Source organism: Rattus norvegicus, chromosome 10, assembly GCF_036323735.1.
Source record: "Rattus norvegicus strain BN/NHsdMcwi chromosome 10, GRCr8, whole genome shotgun sequence".
Taxonomy (NCBI): Eukaryota; Metazoa; Chordata; class Mammalia; order Rodentia; family Muridae; genus Rattus; species Rattus norvegicus.
In genome coordinates, this window is record NC_086028.1 from 90,402,392 (window position 1) to 90,425,444 (window position 23,053).

Below are 23,053 nucleotides of genomic sequence, written 5' to 3' on the forward strand. Positions count from 1 at the left end.
CTTCTTTTATTTTTTTAGATGATGACAAGATCTTCAAGAACAGGTTAATAGAATCTGTGACGTCTCTCCAAGGTGAGTGCAAGGCAGGTAAATGAGGAGGTAAATGAAGCTGTGAGCCTCACAGTTATGGAGTCAGCGTGACAATGAGTGCTGGGTGCCTGCATCTCTGAAGATCAGTTGCAAATGTGCCCCGTGTTCCACCTTGCAAGAGGAAGTCCCGCCCAGGAAAGGAAATAAACACATTTCAAATTTGCATAGCAAAAACTGTAGAAATGATTCTCAGTGATGCCAAAAACTTGATCAGCAGCAAATAAATGTAAAATTGGGATTTCAGTCACTTACAGTCAGCACTATGTATTGTTCAAATTAAAGAATGTTTTCCTTTCATTATCAAAAAGCCTGGAAACTTGGATCCGTGTAGGTTTCTCAAGTCAAGACTCAAAGAAACTAGCATGCATTCTAACTTGATAACCGACTTTGAATAGTTTCAGTGGGTCGGTAATGATTCCAAAATCCACGCTTTGTGATTAATGACACCTTGCTCACAAAATTCGTAATGTGGTATATGTATCAAGGAAATCTAAGAAGTCTTCTGTAGGTGCCATTTAATCTTCTCCGTGCTATCGTCTTTAGGTGGTAAAGTCGACAGCAACAACCTGGACACAGTTCTGGATAACATGGGAATCAAACTTTCAAATACGGAACTTCAAGATCTGAAGCAAAGCATGAACGTTGGAGGTGAGTATCTGATCAGATGTCCGATGTCTCCATTCCTTTGCGTCACTACAATACACCTGCACGGACGGAAAGACAACTTCCAAGGTCTGTATGGAGGCAGCATCTGTCGATAATAAATCTGACAGACTGTGGCTTAGGCGATGGAACATCAAGAGGCAGAGAGGATCCTGGGAGAGGGCCAGGCAGATTTGCCTGAAAAGATGAGAGAAGACAGACACGTAGCACCTGAGCACAGGTACCCAGCCATGTGGCAGAATGTAGGTTAAAATAAATGAGATATTTTAAAATAGATCTAGTCAGAGAAGAGCCTAGCTATATGGCCAAGGTAAGTGTGAATATATTTTAAGTCTGAGCCTTACTTCAGGGAGCATGGGCATGGGGAGTAAAACCAGACCTAACTTGTAATATATAGACTGTATAATTTATAAAGAAGTGAGCCTTATTTTCTCTGTTTGAGAGATTGTGAAGTCCTAGATTAGACAAGAGTGTCCTTTTGCTGGATCATTACATGCTGGAAGCCTCATGGACTAATCTATTAAAAATACTTACTTTCAGGCTAAGGAGAAGCTCTGTGGCATGAGGCCCTTGGTTCAAATCCCCAGATCCTGTATAGGAAGGATACAGTAGCATGTGTCTGCTGTCTCAGCACATCTACGGTAGTCTACAGTGACATGGGAGGCACAGACAGGAGAATCCCCAGAAGCCCGAGGGCCAGGCAGCCTGACGGAGCAAAGCCAGCTAGACATCCCGTCTCTAACAGTGTAGGTGAGGGCCGACGCCTAGGTTGTCCACTGACCACTCCATGTGCACCACAGCATCTGCACACACAAGCACACATATGCCATCAAAACTTTTTAATTCCACCTTTAAATATTATTAAAATGGCAAATAAATTCTATGTGATTTTGAAAGAGGACATATATTAAAATAATAGTACCATAGCTTACTTCAAAGAACCCGTGTGTGTGTGTGTGCGTGTGTGTGTGCGTGGGTATATATGTGTGCCTGTGCATGTATATGTGTGTATATGTGTGAGTGTCCCGTGTGCATGTGTGTGTGCATGTGTGTGTGCATGAGTGTGTGTGTGTGCATGTGTGCGGTGTGTGTGTATGTGTGTGTGTGTGTGCGCGCGCGTGTGTGTGTGTGTGTATCATTTTCCTAAGGAGAAGGAAGAACCCAAGAAGAGGTGCCTTGAAGGAGGCATGAGCATTCAACTCGTATTTAAAAAATAAAATATTAACCTATGGTTTATAAGATTTTTGCTCTCCCAAGTATCACATAGTACAAAAGCCTTCCACATTTTGACTATGAGCTCAAACTCTCAGGATAAACTGCATCCCAGTCATTTTTCCTCCCAGTATAGACAAATTTGAGACACTATATGCTAGTTATAACATCACTGAAAAATTTTAAGACTTTAATATTTCAAGTGACAAGAAGTTGGGTGAATGGTTTACAGAGTGTTGTTTTGAGTGTGTATGTACATTGTAGAATGACAGCATCCACATGATTACCATATGAACCAACTTCATTTTTGTGAGGCATACACACGTGTAAATTCTACTCTTACTCAGTGTTCAGAAATATGATGCATCTATATTAACTGTTGCACAACAGATCTTTTCACCATTCCTTCCATCTAGGCTGAATTTGTTATCCTTTGACCAATGAAGTCTCCCCCCCCTTCACCTAGTCCAGGCCCTGTGAGCCAGCATACTTCTTATTTCTCAAAGTTCTCCTGTCTTACACCCCACGTGCATGTAAAACCATTCAGTGTCTTTCTTTCCGTGCTTGGCTTTGTTTTTCTCCTTCCCTCCCAATGTGCATACCTCTAATTTATTTATCTCGTCTTCTCTGACTACCACATCAGTACTATTTTGAATGGGAGTGATGAAAGTGTATATAGGTGTCTTGCGATGAACCTTGGAGGAAAAGCTTTCATTTCTCCATTGGTTGCAATACTAAATTGTGAGATGTTCATGAATGTCCTTGAGTATATTAAGGATGCTGGGGTTTTTTTTTTCTACCCATTGTGTTTTTCTGTCTATTGACAGAAGAATGTGATGGTTATCTTTCCACCATAGCAACAAAGTACCTGGTACAAGTTTTTTTTTTTAATAGATTTCTGTATGACTTAAAAGTTTTGGAATTCAGAGTCTGATATTGCATAACATCACCTCTCATCCGTATCACCATGTGGAACCGATGGCAAAGGTGGCTGTGTGTGTGGAAACAAACAACTAATTGTATCTTGAACTAGGAGCAGAGAGGGTGGTGCCAAATCCAGGCTTTTGGACAATGTACTAATGCACACTACCAATGAGTCCCAAAAGAGCAACTTTCTGAGGTCGCATCTCAGAAGACTGTGGTATCTGTGGTAGTAACGGGGCGGCAGGAGGTCTGACTGTCATTTCCCCCCTGAGCTCCACACTAATTACACTAGGGAGCTAGAGTGGCATTCAGAAAGCTTTCCCCCTTCCCCTGTTCATCCAGCCTGAGATCACGTGCCCCATGGGATTCCTCCCACCCCTTTGCTATATACACCTTTAGAAAACAGTCAAAAATGTAGTCTAGGACCATTTTGAAGAAGACACAGGCAATGGTATTAGGCCTTTCAAGTTGATCAGCTTGGTGACGTCACTTGGAATCTTCCTTTCTGAATCTTGTTAAGGGAGTAAGGACAAAGTGTTGACCTAGAAAGTGTGTTCAGTATCAGTTTCTGAAGTGTGGGAACAATGGAGATGATGCCCAAAAACTAGCGATGCGAGTCATTCCTTACATCTGCGCAGCCCCCGGTCTCTGTTTCATAGCAACGTCTTTTCATCTTCTCCCACAGTTGACAATAAAATTTCACTGCAGACACTGATGCAAAAAATGAAAGATTTTACAGGTGAGTGGGAAGGTTATAAAATTAGGGTTGGACGAACCTCAATAATGTTTCATAGTCAGTAATATTTCTCATTACCCGATGCCTGAGTTATAAATTCTGGTGTTTCTATATACCTGTTGACAGTATTTGACTCTACAGCTCCATGTTTTCAGTTTTTCCATAGTTTGGGAATGGAATTCTCTAATCTGTTGTTTATGATGCTACAGTTTGCCTCAATGGCACTTGGAAACACAGCAGAGAAAGGCACAGTGAACCTGAGTCAAGTCTTCAAATAATCAAGTCAATGTCTGCATTATGTTAATTGTAATTCTCTTTTAAAAATCAAAATGGCTTTTTGCCTAAGCATAGTAGCTCATATCTCTAATCCCAGCATTCTGGAGAGTGAGGCAGGACTAAGTTCCAAGTCAGTCTCCACCATATAACTTTGAGGCTCATATGAAACACATAGGGACTCTGTCTCAAAAGTAAAAGAAGCAAATAAATAAATATAAAAATATTTTCGAAGAAAACTTTGCCTTTTAATAAATAATATAAAGTATCTCTTTATAAATTAAATTAAATCCTAATGAGATGGATCAGTAAGTAGAGGTACATGCCGTCATGCTGGTGGGAAAGAGAGAATTGACTCCTGCAAGTTCTCCTCTGGCCTCCACACCTGCACCATGTCATGTGTATACCATATACACATGTGCACAGCACACACACATGCACATGCAAACACATACACACACATGCACACACACGCACACACACACACACACACACACACAAATAAATGTAATAAATTAAATTTCTCAAATTTTATTTGGAAAGTTACTATTCACTCACTGTCAAAGTAGCTTATTTATATCATGAATATAAATTTAGCCTAACAAGTTTATCGTTCCAATGGTTTTAAAATTATTTGTGTTTACTTTAATCTTTGACCTGAAAATGGGGATGCTTTTAATTATAAGGAAACTCATTTTGTTAGCTGTCACCAGCACGGTCTGAACTGTGGTCCTTAGCCAGTCTCTTTTGACAGGGGAGAAGATCGAACCCAGTGATGTACCGAGTATCCTGGAGAAACTTCACATAGAGCTCACAGAGGAGGAGCTAGAGGAGCTGATGAAAAGGTTACCCGTAGACGGTAAGTCAGTGGGAGCTCCTTGTGAGGGTGGATTTTACTTGTCAGCATTACATTTTTAATTGTTCCAAAGGACTAAGAATAATTTGAAGACTAGATATGCATATGAAAATTATTAGCACCAGAGTTTCTGTAAGAAACCAGGCAGCCCTTGATACATGTTTTCTGTTCCCGCTTCCACACCACTAGGGAGTTTGCAATATGTATTTATATGGAAGAAACTAAAAGCAACTTCAGAATTTAAAAGAAAGAAAAGGTGCATGTATGTATTGGCATAATAGACTTACTAGCATATTGAGAAAAGCCATTAATTTCATTGTTAAAGGTGAAAAGTTCAGGTAGAATATTGTTACTCTATTGATAATAACTCATGGGCTAAATAATTAATGAGATGAAAGGTGTGAAGGAGCTAGAGAGCTAGCACAGTGATTAAAAACACTGGCTGCTCTTCCAGAGGACCTGGGCTTAGTTCCCAGCACCCACATGGTTGATCACAACTGTCTGTTTAAAAGGATTTAGCACCCTCTTCTGACCTTGTCAGGCACCAGGCATGCAGATGGTGAACAGACATATGAGTAGACAAAACACCCACACACATATAATAAAAATAAAGTATATGATCCAATGTTGTTCCCTGTGGTTACAGGCTTGTACATTCATCAAAATTGTTAATTTTAGAGTATATCTGTGATCTCCAAACAGAAACACCACAGCCAGTGTCAGTCATTCCTCATCCCCAATCCTTCTACACTACTAGGACAGCCACTAACCCATCTTCATCAATTTGCCTATTGCAAACAGTTTATATAAATGGGATTGTGTGATGTCCTAATATGTGCCAGTACTTTATGACTGAATAATCTTGCATGCTAGAAATATCATATTTTATTTATTATTTATCTGTTCACTGGTAGATGGGTATTTAATTATTTCCAAATTTGGGCAAGTATGAATGGTCCTGCAACTGTTTGCATATAAGTTTTTGTGTTGATATATGTTTTAACACTTCTAAGATAGTTCTAGAAGCAAAATTGTTGGGCCATATAGTAACTTTATATTTAATGGTTAAAGAAAGCCAGGCTACGGGCTGAAGAAATGACTTAGTAGTCAAGGTTTCTCTTGGAGGAGACCAGAGTTCAGTTCCCAGCATCTACATCATGTATGTAACTGTGAGATTTTTCCACTCACACCCCAGTTCCCAAATAATGACCGAGAGGTTTTTTATTTATGAACAATGCTTGTGGCCTTTTGCTAGGCTTGTTCCCTGACTTGCTCTTAACTTATTTAACCCATTTAAACTGTTCTATGTCTGCTATATGGCTGGTTACCTCTCCTCAGTTTCATCTGACTTCCTCAGAGTCTGGGTGGCAAATCCCCTACTTCTGACTGTTTCCCATAATTCCAATGTCCCCACCAGAACTTTCACCTTGTACTTCCTGCCTTTTGCTAAGAAGACATCAGCTTTTTATTGACAGATGATGTTCCCACACAGTACACAAGAGATTTACTCCTATAATGTGATCCAAATCATGTGTAACTATCTCCAGGGGGTCTGATTCCTTCTTCCCTGTGCGCGCGCACACGCACACACACACACACACACACACACACACACACACACACACACACACACACACACACACACAGAGAGATATTAAATAAAGAAAATATTTTTTTAAGAAAGAAAGCCAGAATACATTTCAAAGTGGTTGTACTACCTTACACTCCCACTAGTGGAGTATCAGTATTGTAGTAAATCTAGTGTAAGGTAATTTTAGTGGGGTTCTGCCCCACTCTATCCCATTTAGCTCCTGAGTAAATGACAGTGAGACAACAGATTTTATCAACAAGGTGATGGCACTGTACTGGGCAGGTTCTGACCTATCCTAACCCAACCAGGCTATCAATGACCAGTAAATGCCCGATTACTTGCCATTTGAGTCTTGCTCTGTTCCATGTGTGTCCTCGAGGTGAGCTTCTCTTGACCACATGCTCATGGTCCATCCAGACTCATGGCCAACCCCCTTCTTACCTTTTCTTTTCTCCTCTGTCCACTTTCCCTCATGGTCGTTCCTGATACAACCCCCACTCAATTGTAAGTACTGCCTTCCTATTCTCTTTGCCAAGTCTTAGACTGCAGCCTTTTAGTCACCAGTTAGAGATTATGGGGGTGCATTCTCTATAGCACATTGGCCAATACAGTGCCCACGTTCAAACAGCCACCCGATTTTGAGGTACGGAACCCAGCATCTGAATGTACACTGCACAAGACCAACACCAACAACTTCCCTCTTTAGTCCAATAAAAGGCTCTTTCTCTTACAATAACAAACTGTATATAATAAGAACAATTATGAAACAATTATGAAAACCATCATGTAAGAGTTGCATTCACAATATCTAGCCCATTTATAAATGACAATTTAGGAGAAAGTACTCTATTATCTATTCTATCTGCTGAGTTCAGAGTTCTGCACATAAATCATTTTCTATTATAACCTGTATTATCAATCTAAAAACATCTTCTTATACCTAAAAACATTTTCTTAAATCCTAAACAACTTAAGCTTTAATTGTGAGACTACAACTATCTAGTCTTTAACCCCATCAGAGACTCAGTAAGGAATAAATACTACCTCAGTAAGCAGGAAGTGCAGAGGAATCAGCTTCCAAAGCTATAAAAATGACCAAATAGCTGGCTGCCTGAAGAGTGCACCCAAATTTCTCCATAACATTGGAGCATCTCTCTTCAGCCTTCTGGCCCAGGATATCTGATAGACTTTTTTTGTAAAACAGGAATTATGAAGGCCTTGCCTACCTTGTCCTTCCAAAGCTTAACAGTTGACTTCTCTGTGTCTCAATTTTTGTCCAGTTTGGACAGCATACTGTCAGCAGTTGAAGCAAGGAGAGTGGCAGCTTGCCAGCTTTGAAACAGCCTCTCCGTGGAGGCTCTTCAATCCTCATCACCGTCTTTGAAGTAGAAAAGCACTGCTACCAGGATCTGACACGTTTCGATGTCAGAAAATCTGCTTATGAACAAAGCATCTTAAATGCCACCTTATGTGGGTCTCCGAGGTTTCTGAAGACCCATCTACACTATATCTGAATGACAACCTAGGAGAAATTCCATTGTTCATTTCTAGGTATTTACTATCAGTTTAGCCTAGGAAACACATTTCTGTAATTAACTAAATTAGTGTCTAACATGACCGTGAGTTTGATTGACTGACTACTAACTTGTATTACCTAATTATCCTGAACAGTTTGTAATAGTAGCTTTCAAAAGGACTAGGACCTAATGGTGCATTTTAAATCATTAAATAGGTACATACCTTGAACAAGAGTTGAACCCTAGGTACATAGTGTGTTTTTAACAAAATATAACCTTAGTCTGTATCAATACACAAAGTCCATACCAAATGTAAAGTGTTTGGTTTGTTAATGTTCTTTGGTCTAGAAGTAGATTCAATAATCTTCCCTTTTTCTTATCATTCCTATATCGCATTTTTCTTTTCATCCTTTCTCCCCTTTCCCTTTACCCCTTCTCCCCGCTACACAAGAAAGAAGAATAGAAGAAAGAAAATGAGAGAGAAATGCCTGAATTTAACCTCCTTTGCTTTGTTTCCTTCTTGACCATGACCATTTAACAATCAACCCCCCTTTTAATGACGATAAACTCGTTAAGTGACCAAAAACCAATCTACCTGACTTTTAGGAAATGGTCCATCGTTCTCTTAATACTTCTTCCTGCTGTTTTGGGACATTTCTGCTGTTGGAGGTGACATTTCCTCTTGGGAGCCCAAGAAATCGGAACATAGGGCAGTCTTAAGAAGGCTGTCTGAACGTTTGTTGTCCATTCTCTGTGTGCTGTGAAAGTGCAGGCTTATTGGAAGGCATGACTGGAACAGTGTGAAAGGCTGGACTGATTGGGGTCAGCAGCTTTCTTTGAAGCTGCCCGGGAAGTTTTCATGAAACAGCTAATGAGAGCAGTCTGAGGTTGTATCAAGCAGGAACCCAGAATAAATACAGCTCAGCATCTCGGCGGTGTCTTTCAGCATCCTCGAGGGTAACCCTTGTCAAGGCTTAATTCCCTTGGTGTGTGGTCCTCTTCTGTAAGCATACAGACTCTCGCAATCAGTATACATTTCTACAGTAATAAATGTGTGGAAAGTGCAGTGTGGACAGAGCAGTTAAAGGTGGTTCTCTGCTCTCTATACAAGCAGGTGAAAGGCATCTATCATTCTTTATAAGTTAGTTTGGATTGTAGAACAAGACAATAAAAAGTTTCATTCACATCCTGTGAAAGGACAGCATGACGAGCCCTGAGAATTCTGTAGCCAACAAAATTGATTGGCTATGTAAGGCCTGGATGAAGACATTTTCATGTCTCAACCAGTCTCCGAGCTGCTCTCATGCAGAGGGACCAGCAAAACAAGTTACCTGTTTTGTTGGTCTTCCTGTCTCTTGCCAAGATCTTCAGGGTTTCTTCCCCAGTCATATCTGATTTTTAAGGAATCCATAGCTTATCTTTTCCTATGGAATATATATAAAACACACCATAACACATTTCCTTCACTATATTCAAAAGTTAAGTCATCTCTCATATACAAAGGCTGAATCATTTCGTCTTTTTTTCCAACAATCCAATGTCTCTCAGCAGCTAAAGTTTTTTTGCTCACTGGCATTTAAAAAAATTAAAGTTAATAAAGCATTATTCACTCTATCTCTGGAGGGCTTTGTTACCCCTTTCTGTTTGTTAAGCACTTTTTTAAAGGTACGATTAGATTTCTCTACAACTGCTTGTCCTGTAGGATTGTGTGGTATACCTGTAACATGTTTTATAGTATAATGTACAAAAAACTGTTTCATGTTACTACAGACATATGCTGGGGCATTGTCTGTAAAGGGCCAGCTTTGACATCCAGCATCAACTGAGGTGGGCTATAGAGTCAGCCACTGGTTGGGGCCAGCGAGATGCCCCTGGTTTGCCTTGTGAAGAAGATTCCTTGGGTGCCATAGAGTCAGTGACTGATTGCTTGGATTTTTCTCTGAGGGAATAAGGCTTGATTCACAGGGACTGGGACTCCCTGTGGCAAGCAAGAGACTCCGAACTCTTAGAACACTTTGGGGACTGGAGAAAATGAAAAAGGGAACACACACACACACACACACACACACACACACACACATTGTGTGAATGAAGCAAGACAGGCTCCAGCTACTTTACATATATATACATATACACACATACATACATAGACACACATACACACACACACATTGTGTGGATGAAGCAAGACAGGCTCCAGCTACTGTACATATATATATATATATATATATATATATATGTATACACACATACATACATAGACACACACACACACACACACACACACACACACATTGAGTGGATGAAGCAAGACAGGCTCCAGCTACTTTATATATACATACACACACACACACACACACACACACACACACACACACACACTGAGTGGATGAAACAAGACAGGCTCCAGCAGCTTCACACACACATATGCATCCACACATTGGGTGGTGGAGCAAAGCTCAAACCATTTCACACATACACACAGACAGACATACTGATGGATGGAGCAAAGCTCCAACAGGCGCTCCGACTGTCTCACATACATACGTACACATACACACATTTGGTAGATGAAACAAGCTCCAAAAACTTTATTTTTCCTTTTATCCTTTTTATACCATCTAAAGCAAAGTTCTTTATGTCAGGGATTACCTCATAAGTTACATATTCTCTAAAAACCACCATTACAAAAACATGTTCTTTGAAAACAGAATAAAATCATTACACCAAAGGAAATTACAACATGATTATTAATTATATAGTCTTCTTTTGAACTCATATCTAAATAAACAGCAATGATGCTTTTGACATTGATTAACAAAGCTTAAATAAGCCAAGTCTATAGTAGCAAGTTTTTTTCTATGCTTAGCTGATGAGCTTTGTATTTACCAAGAAAGAGACATCCATCTTACCTCTTATTTTTGAAGTCTTGTTCAACTAGACTGGCTAATCATGTATTCTCTATTCTGTACTAATAATAGAATTATTCACTTTTTGTTCACAACCTTGCTTTTTCACAATGCAAACTGAAATCTGTGGTCAAATCCCTAGAATACAAGATCCAGGAATTCCAACCCGACCTAGAATAAAATGTTGCCTTTGATTATTAACTGTCTCAAGCCTGTTTTTCTCTTTCAAGGACAATTACAGGATTGTAATGGATGAAAGCTCACAGTACTCCAACCTATGCAGCCATCACCACCCTACAAGGGAGGAGGCACATTCTGCCCGGAATTCTAACTTTATTATACCTATCTGGCAAAGCAACTTAAACTATCTCCTTAAACTTTCTTTCAATTGCCCTAACTTCCTGAACTATTTAAGTCAAATCAGGAAATGCCATAAATTCATTAATTCACCTAATAGCATTATTTTATGATAGTTGACCTTCATATTGATCTGCAGGAAAATTGCCCGATAGAGTGGACCCTCTCCAGGAAGCTCGCTTACCCACTGCAGCTTCTCCTGCATGAGGTCTGCTGATTGTCAGTTTAGATCTGTACAGGTTGCCATAACTTCTAATAAATGCATAATTACAAATCAGCCTTTTCAGGATTTAAAGCGGTTGCCCGTTGAAATCCTGAACATGTGTCTGTAGTCTGCACATAGCTCGGTTTACCAAATTCTGCAAAATGGAACACATCCACTTGCCAAGTTTCATCTCTTTTGGAACCTTTAGGGTTATTCCCTGCAGGTAATGGAGTTTTGTTATATAAAGAATAAATGATAAATTCTCTTATAATTTCCTTGACTTGTTGCCAAGTGATAGAAAAAGTCTTTAAACCTTTGCTGTTAACATGGTGGGGTTTTTTTATGAAACTCTGAAGCAGCTAGCACATTTCTTATTAATGGCTGATCAACTTCAGCATTACCTTGTGCTAGAGAAATGATTACTATTTCTGTTTTGTGTGTGTGTGTGTGAGAGAGAGAGAGAGAGAGAGAGAGAGAGAGAGAGAGAGAGAAATCTAAAAATAGTATCTAATCTCAAGATATTCCTGTTTATACCAAAGTTCTTCTGGGAATTTTGGCTTTTATGTTTAGGTGTTTAATTTGTGTGGGACATATTTTGTGGGGGAGATGAGATTGGAATCCTAAGCAATGGCCTTCTCTTTCAAGTGACTATCCAGTTCTCCCAGGAGCATTTGTTGAAAACACTATCTTCTCCCTTTGAATGATGCTGACATCCTTCTCAAAAGTGAACTGATTTTAAACACAGGAATTACTTCTGTCCGTTGTCTTCAGTTGTCTCTGTGGTTCCTTATCTCAGAGCCTGGAGATCCTGATTCTTGTTACTTTGTAGTGAGTCTTCAGGTCTTAAAGCACGAGCCTTCCATCTTTGTCCTTCCTTTTCAAGGTAATTTGGGCCCCTTTGCTAAATGCATCTTAGTATCAGCCCTTCAGTTGACACAAACAAATTAGCGTGGGTTTGATAGACTGCATTGAGTCTTCAGATTAGTTTGAGGAAGAACACTGTATTCACAACAGTAAGTTTGCAATGAATCTTGGACACAGTTGATTTATTTGAGTCTTTGAAAATTTCATTCTATCATGCTTATAATTTTCAGAGTGTAAATGTTTTCTTTTTGTGAAATGCATTCTAAAACATTTCATTCTATAGATGCTATTATAACTGGAATTGCATTTATTTGTGATTATTAAGTATATTCAAAATGTAATTGATGTTTACAAACAAGTTAACAGTTTTGAATGTTTGGAATTTTTATTGTTAATTTCATACTATTTTGCTAGTCTCAAATTTATCATAACACAATTTATGGCTTTTCTTACAGAGACTGGAAAGTTATATAGTAACAGGTTGCTGAAGAATCTGAAAGACCTCAAAAGTAAGGAACTGCAGGACAAGGCATAGTGTCCAAATTCTCCAGACCTCAGGCCATCGTGTTAGTGACTGGGGCCCACAAAATACACAGTTGTAACTCACTGAGCATACATTTTATCTACTGTTGTAATATATTTTGGTGACATACAGCCTATTTTATTTTTATAATTATTATTCACTTTTTCTGTAAATAAAAAGAACAAAACAGTGGGCTATTCATGACTGAAATGTACCATGGAGCCACAGAGATAACTAACAGTTCACAAATACTAATGACCTGGCTCTTTGTGCAATGGAGTAAAGTTGGTATCAATGGCCCATCTTTCTAGACCCTTAACAGTGTTTAAACACGTCCATTTATCCGTAAGAATAATTAAAAACAGTACATCTGGCTCCCCTGTTAAGACATTTGAATGGACAGATTTGGGACCTCAGCGTTATTGAAATGTAATGTTACAAAACCATAAAATTTTAGAATTTTTAAATCTCTTATTTTGTTTTAGAAATACAATTATTTAAGCTTAATGTGAATAAAACATCTTTCTTATTTTACTACCATGTGACTCTTTCTTTCCAATGTCACTTTGCTATCTTTTTTCTAAGTGGGGAAGATCAAAAAGGCTAACCTCCATAGTTCTTTGGAAAATATGGGGTTGAAACTCTCAATGGAGGAATTTGCTGAAGTGGCAGACAACCTAGAAACGGATGGTGAGTAATAAGATGGACTTAAATTATCTGTTGGCTTTTCCTCCTATATGATAAAATATTATAATCAATATTGAGTAAATATTTAAAAACCTGGAGGAGGTCCCCGTATTAAGGTAAGAGTACACAATTTAAAAACAACCAAAAATTAGTATATTTTCTGTGTGGACTGCAAGAATGTACTGAGGCTAGCAGAACTGGTAAGACTCCAGTAAGGGCTGGCCATACAGTGCAGTGGGTCAGTGCTTGCCTGGCGTATTCAATCCTCAGTACAAAGAGGGAAGAAGGGAAGAAGGAGAGGGAGAGAGACAGGGAAGAAGAGGCGGTGGGGGAAGATGAGGAAGAGAAATGAGGGGGGAAGGAGGGAAAGGGAGGAAAGAAGGAAGGAAGATAGGCAAGGAGAAGAGGGAGGGAGAAAAGAGCAAAGTAATGGATTCTTTTTCTCCCCTTTTTATATTCCCTTTATCTCTCTCTGTAGCCTTATTGCTGTCCCTGCCTGGGGACAGGTTGACAACTGGTGCATATGTCCTCCCTATTATCTAAATAGAAATGTCTCTCAGGGCTCGAGAGAGGCTGGGTTTGAACTGGAGCTAGGCAATTCCTCTTGAATGGCCTAGGGATGAAAACCAGGGGCAAAGCACCTACCAGAGCCCGAGGCCCTTGGCTTCCTCTCTAAGACTCAAAATTAGTTAAGTAATTCAAATTAGAATGATTATAAGGGGTTAAAAACATCAGGAAGGATTGGGCACACATGCTATGGCACATGCATGGCACTCAGAGGACAGCTTGTAGGAGGTCAGTTCTCTTTGGCCACCATGAGGGTCCTGGAGGTAGAACCTGGATCTTCAGGCTTGGTGGCAAGTGCCTGTACCCATCGAGCCTTTACCTCACTGGCCCCTGATTACAAATGTTTAAAGGAGAATGGACAAGTTTCCAACAGATAATTCTTAGTGTGGCATAATTCCTAAAAAATCAAAAAAAAAAAAGCTTAAGAGGTGTCAGAATTACAATGCGAGTTGAGTAAAGCTGGATTTCATTGTGTAGCCATAACGTGAATCTGTTTTCTGAGCTCACACTCTTGATGGTGTGTTTCTGTTACACACTTACAGCAAAGGGGAATGCTGATCTGCAGAAAGTGATGGAAAAGGTGAAAGCCATTTCAGGTGAGGAGGAACCTGGCCACCTGGGGTTTCTTATGGGTTCTGTTCCTATGCTTTGCCATTGGTCTTAATTGCTGTGGTGAGTCTGTTGATTTGCTCCATTGTATAAACCTCTGCTTAATTGGACTTTAAAGTTAGGCTCTCGGTAGTAACATTTTAGTGTTACATCTTGGTAGGGATGCATTTATTTTCTGAAGTAATTTTCACAGATGTCTCCTCGTGGTTAATACAATAAGGATACGCAGAAATATTGTTTAAATTTTTCATAGTTGAAGCTGAATATAGTGGCACATCCTTGTAATCCCAGCACTTGGGAGGCAGAGGCAGGAGGATTATAAGTTTGATACCAACCTGGACTACATTGCAAGACAGTGTCTCAAAAGGGAAAGAGGACTCCAACCCCCCATGAACTTCTGGTTTATGAAAGTACATGGTTACTCCTAACCAGAGGAGAGATAATTCATTCCTTTCCCATAAACCATGCAGACGCTTCATTAGGGGCAAACTGCCTTGAAAGACTCCTTTCCTTCTTAGGTACTGTGTACACAGTCAAATGTCAGCTTCAACCAACAGGGAAAGCGCTAGCTAAGGCTAAGTAGGGAAGGAACTACAGGACCAGCCAGTATACCCTGGTGCGAACTGGAACACATCTAGGAGAGGCACTTGGGAGCGCTGTGGCAGTGTGGGGTGTGGCGTGTGAGGAAGGTTACTGGCACAAGGATGTGCTCCTGTAGCTCAGCTTTGAGTGCATGGTGTGCAGTCAAACTTACCGTTCTGTTTGGGTGGCTCTTAGAAACGGAGAAAACAACGTTCCATGTTAAATGATTTAGAAATTTCAGAAATGCTTTAGAGGTGTAAGGGAACAAAACAAAAAAATTTAAAGAAGTCGAATGTGGAGTCTGCTCCCTAAGACCCAAAAGAGACATCGATGAGGTGACTATATTGACTTGTCCATGACAGCAAGTCTATCTATAAAATGTCCCTTCTTTCAGTCTCAGATCCCACTTCCCGGCAGAGCTAGGACTCTGATGGGGAGACTTGATGAGACTAAGCTCAACTTTCTCTGACCTTTTCTTATCTTGATCCCAGCTCCAGCAAGGTTTCCTTAGCCATCACGAAAAGTGGACCCCTTTAAGGCTGCCATTGAGGCTTTCAAACTTTATCCCACCACATCTCAAGTAGCTACACTTATGATGACGATTCTCTCAAAGTATAAATGCACGTAAGCAAACCTGTCTTAGGTCACAAAGGGGCTCTCCGAATCTAGGTGACAGGTGTTCATGTTCTAAGCCAAACCACATTCAAACCAGCATAAGTAATAAGGAAGGGTCCAGTGTTTGTTCGCAGCACAGGAATTACAGACTAAGAAATATCTGTCTGTCCTCTATCCACATGAGAATCTTATGGGATGGTCAGGAGCCGAGGGATGAAAAAATACAATAGCTACGTAATAAGAGAAGAGAGAAAGGGAGAAAAGGGAAGAATAGGAGAAAAGCGTAGTAACTATTTCATGTTGATGATATGCCAACTTGAACAGAGATTCTTTTCCAAATTAATATAAAAATTTCCTCTAACTTGAGTATAAGTTGAGCAAACATTTAAAGCAAATTATTAAAAAAAAAACTTGTCCTTTTTTTGCTACCCTAGTGAATTAACATACCATTTTTGTGACCTGTAATTGAGGTTATTCATAAGAGTTTCCAGACAGTCCAATAGGAAGTTGGGTTTTTAATGGTCATTTATACTAATATACATGAGTTCTGTGGTATGTTGAAATGTTATAAAAAGCAAAATATTTGGGGCTGATGAGATGGCTCAGTGGTTAGGAACACTGACTGGTCTTCCAGAGAACCCAGGTTCATGATGACTCACAACCGACTGTAACTCAGTTCCAAGGGACCAGATACCCTCATATGGACATACATGAAGGCAAAACACCAATGCCCGTAAAATAAAAATAAATTTTAAAAAGCAAAGCATAGATAACCACTATGGACTGATACATGTCATATAATTGCAGAATAAAATAAATACGAACTAGTTATAAATTATAAATTATGAATTATTTATAAATTGATAAATGGCATAAAGTAGAAGTATCTTAGATCTCAACTCATTTGACACAATATATAATACTGCATTCCTTACATATTTTATTCAATAAAGTATTGCTTTTATGTGAAAAGCAAAATCGTGATTCAGAGCATTTCTTTCAATATGAAACAAAATGGATTTCACAAGCATTTGTGAGACCTACTGCTGGGTCTCCACCCATCTCTAAGACCTTCATGCAGTTTATAAATACATAAAATATGTGGATCTGTAAGATCAAATCTACAGCTTCCCTCGGATTTTCAAAGGGAGTATGTCCCTAGAAACAAGTCCCTTTACTACAATTTTGAGTTAATAATTTTCTTCTTATGGTTCTTTCTTTTTCTGAGTAGAGAATGTCAATGTTAAAAATCTGGAAAATGTTCTAAGCAACATGGGAGTCAAGCTGACCAAGAAAGAACTGGAAGATCTGTTAAAAAGTCTGCCCATCAGTGGTGAGTGTGTTGGATACCATTGACTTTATGATCCTGATCTTGCTGTCTAACTCAGGAAAGCCTGGAACTTGCTATGTGTCTTGGTCTACTGCTGTGATAAAATGCTGCGATCAAAAGCAATTTGGGGAGGAAAGAGTTTATTTCTTCTTATAGCTTAGAGTCCATAACAAAGGGAAGTCAGGGCAAGGACCATGGAAGGAGAGGCCGTGAAAGGACGCTGCTTACTGGCCTGCTCCTTATGGTCTGCTCTGCCCACTTTCTTATATCACCCAGGATGATTGGCCAGGACTGGACCCTCCCATGTCAATCATTAATGAAGAAAATGTCCTGCAGTCCCTCCTATAGGCAATCTGATGGAGGCATGCTCTCAGTTGAGGTTCCTCTTCCTAGAAACTCTAGCTTGTGTCAAGTTGACAAAACTAACCAGACTTGTATGCAACCCAGGTAGCCCAGGAAGTCTTGAACACTTCCCGAGTACAGGGAATGCAGCCATGTGCCACCGTGCCTAGATGCACTGACATGTGAGCCTTTGGTTTTATAGACATTTAGCTTTAGAAATGAAGAAATAAATGAGCGTCTTCTAGGGGACAACAGCAGTACCAGGGGAGACAGTGCCAGTGAAGAGGCACTTGAGAAGTACATCCCGAGCGCCGGTGACATGGTCAGGAAGACTTTCTAAATTTGGGAACAGGAAAGCTGGCCCCTAGGCAATCTTCTGAATCTTATCCCTTCATTATCAAATATGAGATTTGCTCTTTTATGTAGCAAAAGACATGATTTCTGAAGTCAGATTATTTTCTATTTAAAATTTTCTATATTTCTTGCTTTTTATATATTATGAATAAATACATTGAGTGACTAAATTAAATGCTTAATAAGAACCCCCCACACACACTGTAATTTATAGGGACACGGCTTTGGATTATTGTTTTAGGAGAAGGGGAAGTGCTCAGAAGTTATTTTGTATCACATTTTGAGCTTCAAGTTGTATTTGTTTTTTGTTATAGCTGACAATAAAGTGCCTCTGAAAACGCTGCGAGAAGAACTAAAAGCTTTCGTTGGTAAGAATTTGTTGTGACTTATTTTTAAACAAATTATGTTTTACACCTACGTTTTAATAGTATTTTCTGAGGTGTGGTAATAACTTATAGTGGCATGCACTTTTAATAGTCCCCCTGATAAAATATTCACATCACTGGCCCACAGGTTCTTTTCCTTATTTTATAAAGTAAAGCAAAAATGTCTACTTTTGGTGTCTTACTTTCTTGGCTACTTTTCCCCGGTAAACTGGTATCATTGTTTACCAGCATCAGAACTAGATAGTTCATAAGAGAATGAAGCGTTTCAAAAGACGTAAATAATATCTTACAAATGATATAAAGTTCTAACAAAAGAGGAAATAGATCATATTTTAATTGTATATATATTGTTATGCTCAAGCTATTATCATCCCTAAGTCTCTGAGAAATTATATGGTCTTTCTCAGACCATCTCCTTCACTAGGAGGATCATTTGATCTACAAATACTAAGAGATGGATTTTTGTTCTACACTCATGATGAAAATATTTCCATCAGAGGATTTCACATCTCTCTCTCTCTCTTTCATACTTGCATTAGAAGAGTTGTAACAGAAGCACATTTGTAGGTGATTAAAAATAATTTGATTATCCCATAGTATTTTATCTATAAATGTCCATCTTTTTAAAGGAAAAAAAATTGACCCTGACAACCTAAAGAGTGTACTTAAAAATATGGGGATTGAGCTTTCGGATAACGAATTGAAGAAGATCCTGAAAACGTTGCCCACTGATGGTAAGTCATGCCACATATCTCGCTCGAAGTAGCAGATACCTTCCAGGGACCTTGGCTCAGTGAGTCTTTACAAAAACTCCATAGGTCGCTGCAAAGGCACTTTTGACCACACTGTCGCTTGAAGTCTAGAGCAACAACAGAATGAAAAGGAAGTGTGTTTTACATATCTTTTTAAATAATTTCGTTTTATTTTGGGTGCATTGGTGTGTTGCCTGCATGTTTGTCTGTGTGAGGACGTCAGATCCTCTGGAACTGGAGTTACAGACAGTTGTGAGCTGTCATGTGAGTGCTCAAATTGAACCTGGGTCCTCTGGAAGAACAGCCAGTGTCCTTAACCACTGAGCCATCCCTCAGCCCCTATACATCTCATTGTATTGCCGTGTGGAAGGATTAAATTCCTAAATGACTATAAAACCAAAGAATAGATATGCTTGTGAGAATGGAAAATATCTGCATTTCAAGTTTGCGTGGTGCGACTTTACCGATGGCACCTCATTAAAATGCATCCTGTCACGGTCGTGTGATTTGTAATGCTTTGATGACATTCCATGTCAGGGTTCTACAGCGCTGCATTCTGCCTCTCTTTACAGATGACGGAAAGGTGTTTCAAAACAGAGTGCTGAAAAACGTGAAGGATAATAAACGTGAGTAGGAACAAGGAGGAGGCATTCGAACTCCCCTCTGCCACTGAATTTTCATTGATACAATGAAGAGACTTATTTTGCTTCTTGGAGGATATTTTTCCTGATGATAGTTTGTATTCAACAAGGAAGCATTCTGGTGTCTTGCATTTTACAAACTTTCCTGACAAAAAGGTTAAATGAATGGAGATGCAAATGCACGGAGAAGCATTATGGTTGCTTCTGGCGACGATCCTGGCACTCAGGAGGAGGAAGCACAAGAATCACTGGAAGTTCAATGTCAGCCTGGATTATACATTGAATTCCAGGCAGTCCAGACTACACGGGGATACTCTGTCTCAGCATTAACAAAGAATTCTGAGGGTGGGAGAGGAAAGGAAATATATGATGAAAGGGGGCAGGCAAGATGGCTCAGTGGTGGGGAAAGGTGCCTGCTGCCAAGCCTGACCAGGTCCAGGAAACACATAATGGAAAGAGGGAAGTGGCCTCCATGCATTGTTCTCTGACTTCCACTTGCACACCATAATAAACATATTTATGTGGGTGATACACAGAGAGAGACAGAGAGAGAGAGAGAGAGAGAGAGACAGACAGACAGACAGACAGACAGACAGACAGACAGACACACACAGAGAGAGACAGACAGGCACACACAGAGAGAGAGACAGACAGACACACAGAGACAGACAGACAGACACAGAGAGACAGACAGACACACAGAGAGACAGACAGACACAGAGAGACAGACAGACACACACAGAGAGAGAGACAAACAGACACACACACAGAGACAGACAGACACCCACAGAGAGAGACAGACAGACACACACACAGAGTCAGACACCCACAGAGACAGACAGACAGACAGACACACACAGAGACAGACACCCACAGAGAGAGACAGACAGACAGACAGACACACACACACACACACACACACACACACACACACACACACACACACACACATTAAATAAATAGCTCTTGGACCTTGAGTGGGTATCTAAGAAGGAGAAGAGAAAGAGATAAAAGACACCAGAAAGGAAAGAGGAAGCATTAAATCTCTTTCTTTGTGAACTGTATTGGTTGGTACGTTCACGTTATCTCTGCCCTGGCTCACATCCTTATGTGTAGATACTTTTAATAAATAAATAGACTAAAAATTTAACCCTAATCTTAACTTTTTGGATTGGATTTTTAAAAGCCTATTACATATAGTTTTGTTCTTTCGTTTTTAAATATTGGCACTTGCACTAGACTGTGGGAACGTCTTCCTCAACACACATTAAGTAGTGAAGTGTTAGTTAACATAGTAACATGCATGCACGTTGGAACACTTACGAGCCATTCTGCTTTCTGTCTTCTTTCGGCTTCACCAGAAGGGAAAGTTGATGTGGATAATCTGGAAGCTGTTTTAGAAGCCCTGAACATCAAGCTCACAGAAGAGGAGATTGACATGATAAAGGATTCTCTGAAAAGTGGTGAGTGGTATAAGAAGTCTGCCTTTAAACAGAAGCTGAGCTTGAGGAATAAACTAGGACTGCTTTGAGGTTCAATTCACTTTTAGCCCAAAGAGATTTTTAATAGCTTTCAGGAGAACTTCTCATGAAACAAATAAGATATGTTATTTCAAACCCATAATCTGAGCAGGCATGATGGCTCAGAGGGTAAAGGTGCTCTTTACCAACCCTGAGGATGTAAATTCACCCCCGGGACCCACATAGTAGAAGGAGAGAACAAACCCCTCAAGTTGTCCTTTGACCCCCACATGTGCACCGTGGTACATGCACACTACGCAGACATGCTAACAATAGATAGATAGATAGATAGATAGATAGATAGATAGATAGATAGATAGATAGATAGATAGATAGATAGATAGATAGATTAATAGATACATAGATAGATTAATAGATACATAGATAGATTAATAGACAGACAGATAGATAGGATAGATAGGATAGACAGATGGGCAGATGACATAGACTAGAAGGATAGATTTTTTTTTTAATTTACAATCCTTCCATTTCTCTCTCTCTGCATCCCAGAGTAGGGCTGGATGCCAGTGGTGGAGTAAGAGTTATTGTTGGGTTTTACAAAAACAGAATCTGCAGCCTGATTTTTCTAACTGACCCATATCTCACTGATAGCGATACAATGTATCCAATTTGTCCCACCATTCTTCAGTCTACCATTCATGGGTTTTGACATTTTCCTCCCTCCCTTCCAGCCTCTCTTCCTTTCTAGTCCATTTTTTCTTTTCTTTAGGTTTTGTCACTGTAAAAGTAAGTTACAAAGCAACATCATGCCGCTAACCTTTAACCCGTGCACTGATTGGGTGTGATGGTGCACACCTATAATCACAGAACCTAGAAACTTGTTTACAGGTGGAAAATTGTGAGTTTGAGTCAGGCTGGGCTACGTTTTGTTTCCCTTTCTCAGAAAACAAAAATGGAAGGATGGAGAAGTAGCCCAGTAGTCTAGAGCACCTGTAGCTCTCAGGGAGGTCCCAGGTTCAAGTCCCAACACCCACATAGCTCCTCAGAACATCCATAACTTCAGTTCTAGGGAGCCCAACATGCTCTTCTGGCCTTTGTAGGGACAAGGCATGCACGTGGTCCACGGAAGTACATGCCAGAAAAAAACACTCATAGATATAAAATAAAATAAATCTTAAAATAAAAAAGCCCTGGGCTATGGATATGGCTCAGTGAGTAAATGGCGTGCTGAGCAAACATGAAGGCCTGAGCTTGGATCTACAGCATTGGAGAAAAGCCAGCCACAGCAGCAGCTTGCTTCTGTGTCCATTAGGGTGAAAAGGACAGAGAAGCCACATGGCGTTAACCAATTGTTAATTACTATTATTAATTATTAATAGTACTTAATATTTGCATAGTTGATCAATAATTAACAATTTATAGTATTAATGATCATGTATTAATTTTACTGATGGTATTGTTATTGGTATTCTTAATTTGGTTATTATTAGATTATTCTGTATTATTAGTAATGATAAGAACAACTCTTAAGAGTAAAAATTCAGAGGTGGGGTGGAAAAAAAGAAGAGTGAAAATTCACACAGCACACATTTTAGACCCATGAGCCTTCTGAGAGGCAGTCCTCTAACTCATTACTAAAGGGCCTTGGCAACTGGCGTGAGAAGAGGAGAAAGGAGAAAGATCTATTCCTTATACACTTGTGTCGTTTTCAAATTTTTATACGAAGTGAGCATTATCATTTTAACTTGATTATTTTAACTTAAAATGGACACAAATGGTACAGTGAGCTAACAGCTAGCCTCATACCGAGGAGTTGGCCCCAGCAGGCAGTAAGTTGACCACTCAAGTCGTTCTTGCTGCCTCCACCAAACATTCCTGCCCAGCACCAGCCTCCTCATTTCTGTCAGCGCCGGACGATACAAGATAACAGTCTTTGCAAATGTTGAAAAAGACATGGCTTCCGGAAGTAAAGGTGGAGATCTGCTCA

At 39.7% G+C, this 23,053-nt stretch overlaps 1 protein-coding gene across 10 annotated transcripts in view; it reads left to right on the plus strand.

The window, feature by feature from the left end:
- The window catches only part of Efcab3 (EF-hand calcium binding domain 3), a 492,651-nt gene that overhangs the window by 317,897 nt on the left and 151,701 nt on the right, over positions 1–23,053 (plus strand). For 8 of the 10 annotated variants that reach the window (XM_039086129.2, XM_039086123.2, XM_039086125.2 and 5 more), the window contains 12 exons: positions 19–72; positions 634–738; positions 3,575–3,628; positions 4,653–4,757; positions 12,653–12,706; positions 13,306–13,410; positions 14,517–14,570; positions 17,012–17,113; positions 18,121–18,174; positions 18,822–18,926; positions 19,517–19,570; positions 20,947–21,048. In XM_039086129.2, coding sequence (XP_038942057.1) covers positions 19–72; positions 634–738; positions 3,575–3,628; positions 4,653–4,757; positions 12,653–12,706; positions 13,306–13,410; positions 14,517–14,570; positions 17,012–17,113; positions 18,121–18,174; positions 18,822–18,926; positions 19,517–19,570; positions 20,947–21,048 — 948 coding nt within the window. The remainder of the gene's footprint in view (positions 1–18; positions 73–633; positions 739–3,574; positions 3,629–4,652; positions 4,758–12,652; positions 12,707–13,305; positions 13,411–14,516; positions 14,571–17,011; positions 17,114–18,120; positions 18,175–18,821; positions 18,927–19,516; positions 19,571–20,946; positions 21,049–23,053) is intronic. The other 2 variants (XM_039086126.2, XM_039086128.2) reach the window with 1 other exon arrangement.